Consider the following 15,344-nt stretch of genomic DNA (forward strand, 5'->3'; position numbering starts at 1 on the left):
CGGCTTCATTTCAAAAGAAAGATGTTTCTCTACGGTCCTTTCCAGGAAAATAGTTCGAGAAAGATCTGCCTGCCGGGGGGCCGCTTCTTGTCTTTCTTGTTTTTTTCTGGTGTAACGAAGATAGCAAGGAGACACGAGAAGAGAAAGTCAAGGAGACTGCGAGCATCCGCATCATCAAGAGACGAAGACGACTTCGTGTCCATTACGATAGTCGGCGGCGAGAGAAAGGAAAGAAAGCAGCCTATACTAATCATGCATGTCAGTCCGATGTGAAGTGTCTCGGCGTCAATCTTTAACGGGGTGTACATACACCACCATCTTTCTTCTGCACTTGGAGGAGATCAAAGTGAGAAAAAGATAAGAAAGTCCTTTTTTTCTCTAGGTATCTGCTTCTTTACGTGTTTCTTCTGAAAGAGTTCTTGAGAGAAAGCAGCAGCAGCACGCTAGCAAACATACATCCGCATCAACCTGTCTCTTTTTTTTTCTCTCTTCACTTCTTTTCTTATTCTCTCTCCTTCATCTTCCTGCTATAGAAGAAGACATTATTTCACAGCTGCAGAAACGTACATTCTTTATTTCAGTCAGCTCCTCCTCCTCCTCGTCTCTCTCAGTCTCTCCCTCTCTCTCTTCCTTTTCCTGTCTCTTCGTTTCTTCATATATAAAACTCTCCAGACTGCAGATGCATATATATTTGTGTACAATACACTGTATATACATCATCGTCATCACACAGACAACCGAAGAAAGAAAGGCGGAGAAACTTTTTTTCTTCTTTTTCTTCTTCTTCAATCACTCCTGTTCCTATACACCATACCCCCTGTACGTTCAGACATCTCTCTCTCTCTCTCTGTAGAAATAGATGTACCTGACGAGACTACGAGCAGGTTATATACGTATATATAGAGATACATGCATACAGTCTGTCTGTCTAGGCATACTTCTTCTTCTCTTTCTTTCTCGCCCCGCTATCGTATAGTTCTGGGCTTTTCCTTTCTTTCTTCTCCCTTGTTCATGACGACGTTTTGATACGAGGAAGTTGCATCTCTTCTCTTCATTCCTTTCTCTCTGGAGAGATGTTTAAGGCAACCAAATATCTACACCCCGACTTAAGTAACAGAGAGAGATGAATGGAGACAATGAAGGAGAACGCAAGAGACATCTTTCTTTTTTTCTCTCTCTCTCTTTTCTTTTCTCTTCATTTCAGGACTGTTTAGTCCGCGCGTAAATCCATGAGAGAGAATTGAACGCCTGACTCATCAATCACAGCTATCTCCGCTTGATCTCCTGGTTGAGAAAAGAAGAAGAAAAAAAAAGAGACAGGAAGGAGAGAAAAGGATGAAGAAAAGAAAGGTGAAGATTACTCAAGAGAATCGAAGTCAATGAATGAAAGGAAGAAGAAATGCCTTCTCTATGCAGATCTTCTTTCTGTTCTTTTTCTCTCTGCCTGTGTCTCTCTATCTCCCTCTCTATGTAGAGACATACTTACATACATACACCACACACATATATATTTATTCATTCATACGTCCTTCTATTTGCTCAAGCCGTGCATGAGGTTCTACATACATCTAGGGAAGACACAATATATACAGGTATGATGGATGTCCATGTAGGATGTAGACAACGTAGCGAAGAGCAATACGCGAGTGTACGTACACCGTAGTTTCTTCTTATCATGAACGCAGTGTACATACACCCTTTATACACACCAAAGAGAGACATGAAAGCGACAGCTTAAAAGAATTTCTGGTTCTTTTTATACAGAGAAAGAAACAAAGAGAATGACGACTGAATTTTCCAATGAAAAGAAAAAGAAGAAAGAAATCCACTTGAAAGAGAGAAAGAGAGACTAAGCAAATGAAGAGAGAAGATAAAGAATAAGAAGGAAATAATACCTTACCTGTGAAGATATCTCTCTCTCCAGCTGAAGTGAAAGCACTTTGTAGAATTTCAAAAATTTTCTCTTTTGATAGAGGAGGCTTCTCTCCTTGCTGATTGTTTCGCGCAATCTACCGAGAGTGAGAAAGAAAAGAAAAGAAAGAAAAAAGAAGAAACAATGAAAGAAAGAAAAGGTGTCAAAATCCTACACAAGATCTCTCTTTCTCTCTCTCTATCTAACTATCGTCAATCTATGTATGTACAGGCGAGGTGTACATACATCTGAAGAATAAGAGTGCGCGTGTCAAAGAAGCAGAAAATCTCCCCATCAACGATCTTCAAAAGCATCTTCGGCCACACATGTAGGGTACCTTTCTCTCTTTCATCTTTCTTCTTCTATTCTCAAATCTTAGGGAGAATCTTTCTTCTCTTTGCTTCGTCAAGAGAGTCCACAGCTCTTTCACTGCTCTACTCAATGTGTCTCTTCTCTTTCTAATTGACTGTATTCTTCTTCTTCTTCCTTCTTGTGGCTCTTCTTCTGATCAAGCGACTGACAGTATGAGATAGCAATTCTCTCGAATTCTCTCTCGCTTGCTTCCCTTCTGTAAGATTGACCTACACCTTATTCTTATCGTATTTTCTCTGGAGAGAATTATTGCTTTCTTTCTTCCTTTCTCTCCACTAATACAGTCTTCGCCTCTTCCTTCTCTACCAGAACGACCATACACATATACACCATATGTATGTACACGTCTATATTTATATAGACATACATAGATTTAGATGTATGTACACCATAAATACCTGGTTATCAAGGATGGGAGTGACAAGATGAGCTCCAGTCCCTGCTGAATTATACTCAGCCCTCTCAAAAGAACCAATTGCGTCATATCCATACACCGCACCTTTACCTATACAAAAAAGTCAGTCAACAAAAGAAAAAGAACAAAAAAGAAAGAAAGAAAGATAGAGAAAGAGACTGAGAGAAATCGAACACTTTTCGAATAAATAGAGCCACCGACATGACATATATACAAGTGTGAATCGACAAAGTGCTTGCATATGCAAATCCATGTATACCTATATATATATGTATATATACGTATGTCTAGATGTACGAGAGTGTGTACGTATGCAAGCATGTCCAAGCGTGTCCTTGATACGCATGCTTGTCAGACTGAGCAATGAGAGAAAGCTTCTTCTTCTTTCTTCTCTTTTCTTCTTCTTCTTGTTGCTGGTCGTCTATGCTCCTCCTATCTGACAGACCCATATCAGACTCATTAGTGAAGATAGAAGATAGAGGATATAAGAGACAAAGGAGAAGATCATGAAACAGAGAAAGAACGAAGGATCCTTCAGTAGAGGGAACGGTGATACTTTCTTCTCTCAGTATTCGAACAGCCTAGTGGCTATACACATTATCCCACATTATCTACATGAAGACATCTATGAATATACTATATACAGGCAGTGACCGTATACACTCTCTAGGACAAAGAGAGATATTTCAAAAGTGCACGCAAACACATCGAAGTCAGTATATGCTGTTAGATAAAGATAGACACATGCATGACAAAGAAGAGAAAGAATAACTCATTGACAAAAATACCGCACACTCCACTTCAGGATTTCATGGACTACTCGCTTCTTCTTCTTCTTTATGGCACCGTCTACCTTCTATGCTATCTTATCCCATGAGAGAAGACAGAAGTTCCTGTCTCTCTCAAAACTCCTTCCCTCTCTCTCTCTCCTACACTGAAGGCTCCAACCCCGTCTATTATGGTCATGCCTATCTTTCATATATAAGCCTAAATATCTATAGTATACACGTGTGTGTAGAGCTATGTACATAGGCATTTGCATCCCGTTGGGTAGAGTGTGTCTTGATATCGATGTGATACGAGTAGAAGTAGAGGGAGAAGATACGTTGATACCCAGAAAGGATGCCTTTAGCAGAAAAGGCTCTCTGCGGGTGGGAAGGGAGGTGGAGGTGCTTCTACTCCCCTGAATGTCTCGTTCCATACCGTTCTCATCGATCCCGCAGAGGACATTGAAGGTATAGAAAGGAAAGAATCTTTTCGAGTAGAGCATAGTCGATAGAAGCTGAGCGATAGCTGTGAGACTCGGAGGGTGTCGATGCTGATGTGTATATTGCTCGATTCTTATCTGGGATAGAAAGACAAGCATGCAACACCCCGTCACTTTTTGTCCTAGCTTAGATTTCTTTCTATCAACTATCAACAACATCTATCCTCTTCAGAAATATACAGACATGTGGAACACACAAAACACCTGTACATACACCTCGTACTGCGGTGTATCACGATTCTCCCCCCTCTCCTTCCCTCTCTTCCTTCTAGTACCTGTAGACGTTCCGTGTATGTACATCCATCTACTTGAAGGGTTGTGTACATACCGTGTCTGTCTGTCTGTCTGTTTGTTTGTCTGTCTGTCTGTCGTTTCTCTCTTTCTACGCATAGATCCACATACAAATGTGTCTCTCTTCTTATGTAGAGATATACATGTGTCTCTCTCCCCTGTCTCTACGGATATGAATTCCTGGGTCTGTGACCTTGCATATCGAAGATCAATACAGACGAAGCAGGAGAATCGACTAAAGAGCATCGAGACGACTCAAGTACGACATATGAGAAGCTTCTTCTCTCTCAATGTTTCTTCTCTCTACATGGCTGGATTTCGAGTGTATATACACACCTGAAGAAGATTATGCAGAGTGGTCTTTTCTGCGTGCATTCCGGACGTCGCAATCACCACTTTGTCTGTCCTATTAAAGAAAGAAAAAGAAAAGAAACACACAAAAGATAATACACGTCTTCCTCGCCTTTTACCATGAATTCGAGCTTCATACTTTTCTCTGTCTCATCATACATATATAGGCTGTCCCTATCTATTCTTCCTATGAAAGACCAGATACTCTGATACATCGCCAACGAGGCTGGCCACATATATATGTGTATAGACTCTATCAATCTATCTTCTGTACATATGAGAAGTGAAGTAATGAATTTGTCTCCTGTCTTCTCCCATCTATTCCCTCCCTCCAAGACTCGGGTGGATGTACACCTCCTCTTCCACACCTTCTATCTGCTTTCCTCATATATACGGCCACAGGACCTATCTCAACGCTTAGTCAATTCTTCTACTCTCGGATCTTCACGGACAGAAAGAAGAACAGGAATACACAGACTTCTTTTCCTCTCTTTTCTTCTTGTTCTCTTTTGCTCTTTCTTTCAAGAGTAAAGGAACGAGTATCTTACAGCTTCGTGATCTTCGATTGCTTCCGAGAATAGATCGAGAAGCCAGTGGAGAGACGTGTGTCTCCTACGGCTATCGCATAATTTTCACCCGCCACGCATGCAACAGTCCTAAGAGGAAGCACGAAAGAAAAGAAGAAGAGAGAGAAGAAGAGTTGGGAAGATGAATGAAAGAGGATATTAAGACAAGAAAGAGACATTGTTGAAAAGACGTACGGAAATTAATGAATCGTAGGAGACGGGGATGGAAATATCGAGCTACATACACGAAACAGATCCACGAGGCAGTAGACCACCTAGATCGACTTCACAGGAAACATACAACTCAGGTGTATAGACAGCTCATCCTGTAGGTTGCCATGTATATATAGGTATCTATGTAGACACATATAAGAAAGGTGTCTAAGCTATTCTTCTTGAGTTGATGAAGATTTTTCTCTAGAAATAAGAAACAGTGAAAAAGACAAAATCCCCACCCCTGCGCTCTCTTCTTCCTCGTTCTCTTCCTTGTTCTTTTCTGTCCTTTCCTCTTTGAGACATGTACGTGAGATCTCTCAATCGCATGTCTATGACGAGAAGATTCCTTTTAAAACTGATGTGAAGGAGGAAAAGAAATAGACCTCCAGGTGCGCACCTCCCCAACCTGTACGTTGTAAACAACTCGGACTGTATATACACATGCGCATATATCTATGTATGCACTATTTGTGGATATCCATAGATATGTACAGACAGGCGTGCTAGCTACATCGGGTTCTTCAGGTAGATGACAGGGGAGAGTTTCCATGGACATTCTGGAAGTGGTCGTCTTGTCTGTAGGGGTACCCAACTGTCTGTCTAGATGTGTTTTGTAGAAGAAGAAGAAGACGAAGGAAGAGACTGCGGTAGGGGGATGAAGAAGTACTCCCTGTGTATCTGCGCATACACATCGGATTCATACATATCTATATGTGTACATATCTCTCTCTCTGTATATGCATACTACGTAGACGGAGAAGGAGAGAGACACGCGAGGGAGATGTGGTAGACAGGAGAAGTGTGATACTGCTTCGTAGACGAAGAGACACGGGGCAGCAGGGGGTAAAGATCAAGCTGTTGCTACAGCATAGAGATTTTCCTTCTCCTTCACAGATTTCCTTCAAAACTGGCCCGTCCTCCAGGTATCCAAGAGAAGACATTGAAGAAGATGGAGGACTACAGCAGCAACAGGAGGAAGAAAAGTGCGGGGTGAATCAGCAGATATGTGGACAGAGAGTATAAGTTGAAGAAAGTTGTTCCATACAGTGCTTTTTGTGTCATCTGTATGTACACCCCAGAGAATGATGAGGAGAAAAGTGAGATAGGAAGAGATGTATATAGACTTGAAAAAGGAGATGATGACAACAGAAAAGCTTTCTACTACTGAAGCAGAGACGGAGGATCATAAGCCAGACAAAATGTCAGGTGTACATACACCTGAATATCCCTCCCTCATCCTCCTCTCCTACCCTCCATTATTGACGTAGGGGCTGAATCGATGCTCGATGCAATTGCCTGGCGAGCGAGGAATCGATTGAACGGCTTCGAATTCAGCTCCATCCTCATATTTGAATGGAGTGGGCCTCATGCGACCAGCAGCAGGAGCGGAGGAGATCATTGTCGATTGTATACCAGACGTAGAAGCACCACTCCTTACCCCTGCGCAAGGAGAGAAAAATTCTCAGGGCGAGCGTGAGAAGTAGACATCACAAAACACAAGAAAGAGGGAGAAAGAAAGAGAGGGAAGAAAGATTCGTACATACTCGAAGTCTGCTTCTCGTCTGTCTCTAAAGAGAGAGAATCTCCGGAGTCGAGATTCTCTTCAGGGATTAGACGGTCTGTCTTTGGAGACGTGTCTCCTTCCTTCAGACCCACTCGACTCTATACACGTAGACAGACTATGCTAGCTCTTGGAAGACATCTAGCGCCTAGATATGATATACATGCACATAGAGATAGAGAGAGAGATAGACGTGTAGCCATGCGCAGCACATATGCCCACGTATCACCCATACCTACAGGCATAACTCATACATACATAGATCGATCCATCTCTATATATAGGAGTGATACGCCCATGTGGAGGAGATACCTAGACTATAGACGTAGCTCAGACGTAGCGTATAGACGTGCGGAATGATAGGTGGACGAAGGATGAACGAGGAAAGGAAAGAAAAGAGGAGAGAGAAATGACGCTCATAAGGAAAGCAAACAAAGGGCAAGAGAAAGAAAGTGTGGAGAGAAGTCTGACACGTAGGTAAAGAAGGCTTCAGTAGATGAAGGCGGAAAGACAGGAGAAGAACCTTGGGGGTATGGAGAAGAAGAGACAAGGAAGACCGACGGGAGGACAGAGGGTGATACACATCTATACAAGGACTAGCATAGAAACACATGTATGTACGTATCCATGGCTACCTAGATATGTGTATGGATGTATATATAGATAGATATATGTATGCCTGTGTAGGAAGGAAGTATCTATAGAAAGCCTGGGGTAGACGAGAGACTTTGTATCCATTGAAAAGCTAGAAAGATGCTATTTCAAGACTGAATCGACTTCTTCAGCAGTCAGGTGTACAGACAGACGACAGCCTGCGAGAGAGGGAATGTGTGTCTTCTTCTTTTTCCATCACACTAATCAATCAAAAAGACAGGAGAATTGCATGCACAGCCCAAGGTTCTTATCTTGCTATGAGATATAGAGATAGAAAGACCGGCAAGAAGAATATATAAAGGACAATACCAATGCAGAGTTCAAGACAGACGCTGGATAGCGATCCGAAGTGGAAGGGAGGTGCGAAAGGAATGAAGAAGATACATGAATGAAAGTACAAAAATGGAAACAAATCCACTGCTCCTCTCCGTCTGGAATGGAAAGACTACAGAGACTTCGATTAATTCATCTCTCTTCCTTGCACGCCTTCCTTCTTTCTTGCCTTTCCTTCTCTATCATTATGAGGAAGGTAATGCATGATGTACGGCTGAGAGGTATGCAGATGCACCTTAAAAGAGAGAAAGGACTGGCCAAGAAAGAAAGAGAAAGACGAGAGGGGAGAGAAAGAAGGAATAAGTCTATACCTTTGAAAAGTCGTGAGGCTTAGCTTCTTATGAAGAAAAGGGAAGCAACAGAGAGAAGTCTTTTCAAGAAGAATGAAAGAAGACAGACAACTCCGGGAAAGGAGAAGACGATGCTGACGATAGCTGGAGAGAAGGAAGGAATCGCCACGGTGTGTAATCTGAATCTGTTTGGATAGAAGAAGAGCTCTTCAACAGAAAAAGAAGAAAAGAAGAGAGCGCAAAATACAGAGCTGAAGCCTCTTCAAGAGAACCTAAGAGATCATCATCAATAGAAGCGCTTTCGTGTCATTCATGGGTTGTTTTCGTCTCCAAGTCTGTATGTAGGAAGAGAAGAGAAGACTATTTATTCGTGCTCCATGTCTTCTCTCTTGTATCCGAATATAAGCCGGACAGGATTCCATCCATGCGGTTTACGCCTAGTGAGCCAACAGACTCTTCTTGCATGAGACTCTCCGTTGTAGGCTGACAGTGGTACTTCAAGGGATGATGGGCTAAAAGTGGAGACTTGCCCTGCATGTTGGAAGAAGGTTTCTCTCTATCGCGTTCGGGATCTCCGCTTTTTCACGATCTCTCGAGAGACCTAAGGAAAGTTGTGACTTGCCTTCACTTTGGTATGATGCTTTCCTAGGAGAGAAGAGGTAGAGATAGTGAGAGATGTAGGTAGGAAGGAAGACATCTCGTGATGGCTCATGAACTGGAAACTACCTTTCTCAGTTAGTCTGACAAGCTAATACCAGGGTCTCGAAAGAGAGGAAGAAAGGCTCCTTTTCATAGTCACCTTGTGGTTCCTCCGTGAGGTGTACATACACCCGGTGTTAGCAACTGGCGAGTACCACAACAATCCATCCTCCAGTCAGGCGCGACTGTAAGCCTCCGCTCAGCCTTATCTCGAGATTTCCCTAGATAGAAACATCACTTCATGAAATTCTCTCTCGTTCTCTTTCTCCCATTCCATGTAATGGATGCCACTACTCCTTCCATTCTCCTCCGAAAGCGATACAGACACGCCAGGTCCCATATGAGAGAGACACACTCGATCGACCGACTCCTTCTGGAGAGCTGCTTCTATTTACTTTTCGACCACTAGAGGCGACTGGTAGTTTTTTCTTACTGAATACCTTATATCTATCTCTCCTCCTTGGATTCGTTGCGCATGCAATTTGAGATATTTTAACGAAAAGAGGGAGAAAGAAGCAGAAGTTGAAAACGGATTTCTTCTCTTTCACTCTTGCAAACTCTTGAGTTACCCTTCTCTCGCTTTCTATTGTCTTTCTTAGAGAGTCCGAAGTCTGGTCTTCTGTAACGCCTTTTGTCTCTCCTTCTTCTTCTTCTTAGTCTCCCTTTAATCTTTCCTCTTCTCGATCACCTGGCGCTTCGGGAGACTTCGAAAGAGTATTTTATCTCCTTATATGCTGAATGAGAGATTTCTTGACCTTTCAAAACTTCTGCTTCTGCTCCAACTGCTCGTTTTTTCTCCCTCTTCTACCAGCCACTCTCGAAAGTAAAACTCTTTCTTTTAATCAGTAAGCCATCTGTAAACAAGATCATCTTTTTTTTGCATTTGAAGAGGGCTTTCTTTCTTTCGTCATCTTTTATATTCTCCCGCTGTATAGATCAGAGGTGTGCTTTCACTTCATTCCTCATCTTTCTTTTCTTCGCAGGACTTTCCTTAGATCTTCCTTCCACATCTCTTACGGCGTTCTCCTTATCGTCGTGACTTTGCTGTCTCTTTCTTTCTTTCTTTTCACCTTTCTAAGTCCTTTTCTTCATGCAACTCCTTTCTTCTTTCTTCTTGGGCATCGTACACGAATTGAGAGAGATCTTAAGCTCGATCTTGTCATCTCTTCTCGACATTCACAGAAGGAGGGGAGAGAGACACGCATACAACTGCATGGCCGTTTTCTAAGAAGAGGAACAAGTTGCTGTCTCCTTTCTTTCTCTCTTTCTTTCATTCACAAAGTCTTCTCGAGACTCTTTTTGCCGGGATCTCTTCGAGTCATTCTTCACAAGGTTCTCTTCAGTTCCGCCTTTCTTTCTCAGTCTTTCTTTCTTTCTTTCTTTCTTTGTTTTGCTTCGTCTCGCTCTCGCTTTCTCTTCGTAGTCTGTAGTTCTTTTGGGTATTTCCTAGCTAGGCTGGACGGTATCCGCAGGCAGAAGTAGAAGGTTCTCTAGCTAGGAAGTTGTCTTTCTTTATCGAGCGTCTTTAGGCTATTCTTGATCGGTCTATTTCAGTCGTTTCTATTTCTCTTCTCTCTCATGACACTTTCTTTCTATTGCAGTATACTTTCCTTCTCTCTTTTTCTTTCTTCTTCCTTTTCTCCTCTATATCATCGACCTTCTCCGGTCCCTCTCTTCTTTCGCCATCGTTGGTCCTTTTTAGAGAAGGAGAAGACTTCCTTCTTCTTTTTCATTCAGGAGTTGCTCTTCTCTCCTTTCATTTTCTCTCTCCACCTTCTTTCTTGACTATCTTCTCGTCTTCTGCGTCTTTCTTTCTCACTCTTTCTTTCTCACTCTTTCTTTTTACGTTAAGAAAGATGACGACGAATTTGGAGATTGATTCGGCAGAGTAAGAACTTTCCAATGTATCGATCTACTTGGATCGATGTATCTTATCTAGCTACCTACTTCTTCTCAACTCTTCGTCTAGGCATTTCTCTCCCTCTTATCTCTCTCAGGGCTAGGCGGGATGGATCAAATACATGTTTACACATATATACAACTACACATACTACCTAGAGTCGTTTTCGTTATATATAGATAGATATATCTATAAAAACTCATGTATGTAGTATGCTGTATGGCTGTGTGTATCTATTTATAATTAGGGAGACAGATATGAGTAGACACTTATCTCTCTCTCTCTATCTTTCTTTCTTCTTTCTCTGTATGTTTTGTCTCTTTTCTTGTCTTTACGAGGTCGAATGACTAGAGCTCTTCTAACGTCTCCGCCTGTAAACACACGTTACATACTCTATACACATACCTTATACATCCCTCCATGTATCTATATATATATATAGATCTATGTATACTTATACATACGTATACGCATCACCTTATTTGAATGAGGAGCAGGTGCTGTGTCTTTCTTCCTAATGCTTTCTCTCTCCTCTTCGTCTTGTTGCGTATCGGTCAATCTCCAGACTCTCGTGGGCCCTCTCTTTCTTTCTCTCTTTCAATCCCTCCTCTTCAATCCATCTTGACTCTATCTATTCTTAAGCTGCTTAGATATCGTCACTGCCTTCACGATGTATACTAGAAGAAGAAGAAGTGCCAGCCATTCACCCGACCTAGGAGGAGGAGGAGCAGATGGAGGAGTAGTAGGACTACTACTACTACTGCTCCATCTTCATCTTCTTCTTCTTCTTCTCCCTGCTTTGTGTATGCTCGGACTTCTTTGTGTGTTTCCGCTTTCGTTCCTCTTTTCTTCTCCTTCTTCTTGTCTCTTTTCTTTCGGTCCCTCATGTCTCTCCTCCTCCTTTTCCTTTTTCCCCTTCTGCTGTGTGTCTTTCTGTCTTTTAGCGTCATCCGTCTGATCCTGCAGTTTCTAAGAGAGAGTAATCTCTCACGTACATTCCAGGTAATACACTCCGCAACGATCTTTCTCTTCCTTATCTCTTTCTTTCTTTCTTTGTAGCTCTTTCTTTCCATCGTTCTTTCTTTCTCGCTCTTTGTGTATGTTGTGTGGCGTAGGTCTTACAGGAGGAGAGCGGAATCTTTTTAAATGCCGTGGAGAGTGTGGAAGACTTTGCTGCAGACATCCAACAGGGTCGTTGGGACGCGGTCCTCCAAACTATCTCAGGCTGCCAATTACAAGAAGAAACACTTCAGCTTCTCTATGAACAGGTATGGTCCTATCTATCTTTAATCTATCTATCTTTAGTCTATCTATCTTCAATCTATCTATCTATCTATCTACCTATCTTGGATCTATCTATCTTTAATCTATCTATCTTTAGCCTATCGTTGAGTGTATGTATTTGTGTGGAAGAAAAAGAAGAATAGAGGAGTATGAGAGATGCATGATCCTTATTTCACTCCTGCCTCACATCTCTTTCTGTCTTTCTTTCTTTCTTTCTCCCTCTCTTCCTTTCTCTCTTCCTTTCTCTTTCTCTCCATTTATCAGTCAGTACATATGAATGTGTGTACATAGTCTTCTTCTTCCTCTTTCTCTTCAATTCACGTCGTTCAACGTCATCCATCATCCTCTCTCACTTTCTCTCTGCTCCTCCTTCTTATCTCTTTCTTTCTCTTTCTTCCTTCCTTTCCTTTTCTAGGTGTTATGGGAGATGTTGGAGTTACGCGAGGTGGAGTTAGGGCGGTGTTTCCTTCGTGAGACCAGCGTCTTTAATCAGTATCGACTCCACCATCCTGATCGATTTAAGAAGCTTGAGCTTCTCTGCAGTAAACCTTTCTTCGATCCTAAAGATGTGTACGAACACACAAGTAAAGAAAAACGACGAGCCGCCATAGCCCAAGGTGCGGGGGTGGGGGAAGCAAGCTCTCTCTCTCTCTCTCTCTCCGTCTCTCTCTCTCATGGCACCCCTCTCATCCTAGTCTTTTCGCAGACATAAAGGAAAGAAGGGAGGAAAGAAGAAGAAGAAGAGAGTTTGGTGCTGTCTCTTTGTCGTGAGGGAAAGGGAGAAGAGGGGTCAAAGTGTAGAGAAAAGCCTGATAGGAGATAGGGAGGCTCTTGTATTCTACGTGTATGTGATGTATATACATCTCTATGTAGATAGGCATGGTCGTCTTCTATATAGACAGGTAGATACGTAGATAGATACATATGTAGGTATCTTCATATACATCTTGATACATCCATGTAAATAAATGGCACATGTGTTTGCTGTCTCTGCACTTCTCATGCAAACCACCCCATCCCCGCTTCTCTCTTCTAGCGGGGAGTGAAGGAAATAAAATCTCTTTCTCTCCTCTTTTCTTCGTCACTTCTGCTGATCGATATGCATTCGCCTTTGCCTCCCTCAACGTCCTCTTCATATATGTATCTATTTATATAGGTACATCGATATACAGATATATATACATCTACATTTGCATATAGACATATAGATAGATACTATATCTATACGTACATGCGTAGACTTTTCCGATCAGTGTATGAATACATATCTATAGAGGTGTATACCAGTGTACATACATCTTGACTGTCTGTATGTAAATGTGTGCTTCACGTCCCTGACGAGGAGAATGAGCCAGGGATCCCCTCCCCTCTCCACACACACAACTACCTGACCCAAGGAAGAGAAATACTTTTCACCTATCTTTAATCTATCTTTAATCTATCTATCTTTAATCTATCTATCTTTAATCTATCTATCTTTAATCTATCTATCTTTAATCTATCTATCTTTAATCTATCTATCTATGTCTGTATGTGTGTGATGTGTATAGCTGTAGCTCGGGAGCTTCAGAGTGTCCCTCCGTCACGTTTGCTCAACTTGTTAGGGATGGCGTTGAAGTATCAGAAGCAAAAAGGCATGCTTCCGTCAGGCACCAAGTTTGATCTCTTTCTCAATGCCGCGGTAAAAGGCCGTGAAGGGAGAGAAGAGGTCCCCGTCGCTATTGCGAAGACCATTAAGGTACTCCACACACACCCACACAAGGCTCATCTTCACGAGATAAACCTTCCAGAAAGTCTCTTTTCATGAGAAGGAAATGAAGAAGAGAAAAAGAAGAGGACGTGTCTTTATATCTCTTCTCCTCTTTCAACGGGGTTGAGAGGGACGTAGTAGAGAGACACTGAGGGAGATAGCGTGAGGAGACTTGTAAGGGCAACATAGCTGTATGTATCTGTAGCGTAGAGAGAAGGAGAGATAGAGACGTTGTCTTTATGTAGGCGTATCTATGTATAAATGAAGATGTATATATATATATATATACATATGTGTATACGTCTATGTCTATACATATACATATATATATATATACATATATATAGATATATATCTTGTGTATGTATGTGTTTACGGGGTGTGTAAGTGAATTTCTTCTATCAGTCAGACAGGTCAATCTACACATAACAGTGAGGAGAAGGGCTGTTGCCTTATATAAAATGCTTCGAGATAGATCTTAAGATCTCCTTATTGCATGTCTTCTCGCTATATATACATGTATCTAGACGTTGCAATTATGGCGTTTCGCCGTGTAAGAAGAAGAGGAAGGTGCTGCAGATAGATAGGCCGAGTGTAGAGACATCTTTCTGTCAATGTATAAGTCTGCTATGTGTATCTACATATGTCTATGTCGTCATGTTAGGTGTGAAAGATGATTTAGTTCACAATGGAGATAGAAGGAGAAGACTTTCTCCTTTTTCCGTGCTGAGAAAACAACAAGGAGGGTCAGATCATCTCCTCTTCTACTACTTATCTTTGATCTATCTCTCTCTCTTTATCTTCTATCATCGGGGTCTTGGAGCCTTTAAATGCTTTCTTTCTTCTTAGGCATTTGTGAGCTCCACCTTCTATCAGGGCTATCCATAGATACATAGACAACAGAGACACATGTCTACTCCTATCTCATATATCTAGAGAGACAGATATGTATATATGTCTTCATGTATATCAGAGGAGAAGGGAGAAAAGAAAGAGGGAAAGAATGCGAGAGAGAGAAGAAGCCATTCGGGGCTTCCTTCCATCTCTCTTGCTTCTATTCTTTCGCAACTCCTCGACTCCCACTCTTCTTCTTCTTCAACTCTTCTCTTTCTCGGACCTTCTCGGTCTTCTCTTCCATAAACACACTCTCGTTTCCTTTCTTTCTCAGTCTTTTCGACTGTGTTGCTCTCATCTTTCTCTTCTTTTAAGTGTCTATCTTTGTCTTTTTAGTTCGGTAGTAAATCGCATGCAGAGTGCGTGGCGTTTTCTCCTGATGGGGAGCATTTGGCGTCAGGATCAATCGACGGCTTCGTCGAAATCTGGGAGTGGACGAGCGGCACTTTAAACAAGGACCTACCCTATCAAAAAGAGGTAACGTAGCCACTCCATACTACAAGATAAGAAGAAGAAAAGAAAAGAAGAAGAAGACCTTACACAGATTCAGAAATACGAAGAAGAAAGGAAAGAAGAGAAGGAGAGAAAG

General features: G+C 41.9%; 2 protein-coding genes across 2 annotated transcripts; one reads left to right on the top strand and one right to left on the bottom strand.

Annotated features, from left to right (window-relative positions):
- Positions 1-332: 332 nt before the first annotated feature.
- Positions 333-8,567, bottom strand: CSUI_008687 (proteasome subunit beta type). Its single transcript, XM_068068813.1, has 8 exons — positions 8,250-8,567; positions 6,641-6,830; positions 5,157-5,264; positions 4,594-4,663; positions 3,903-4,044; positions 2,683-2,789; positions 1,901-2,009; positions 333-1,284 (listed from the first exon to the last, which is right to left on the bottom strand). Exons 2-8 carry the CDS (start codon positions 6,787-6,789, stop codon positions 1,211-1,213), a joined length of 759 nt encoding a protein of 252 aa, XP_067919210.1. The 5' UTR covers positions 6,790-6,830; positions 8,250-8,567; the 3' UTR covers positions 333-1,210.
- A 276-nt stretch (positions 8,568-8,843) lies between these two features.
- On the top strand, positions 8,844-15,241 carry CSUI_008688 (wd-40 repeat protein; the record flags this gene model as incomplete). Its single annotated transcript, XM_068068814.1, has 6 exons — positions 8,844-10,815; positions 11,772-11,829; positions 11,943-12,095; positions 12,527-12,728; positions 13,662-13,849; positions 15,092-15,241. Exons 1-6 carry the CDS (start codon positions 10,784-10,786, stop codon positions 15,239-15,241), a joined length of 783 nt encoding a protein of 260 aa, XP_067919211.1. The 5' UTR covers positions 8,844-10,783.
- Between the last annotated feature and the right edge of the window lie 103 nt (positions 15,242-15,344).

The sequence above is a fragment of the Cystoisospora suis genome (genome assembly GCF_002600585.1).
Source record: "Cystoisospora suis strain Wien I chromosome Unknown contig_4933, whole genome shotgun sequence".
NCBI classification, from domain to species: domain Eukaryota; phylum Apicomplexa; class Conoidasida; order Eucoccidiorida; family Sarcocystidae; genus Cystoisospora; species Cystoisospora suis.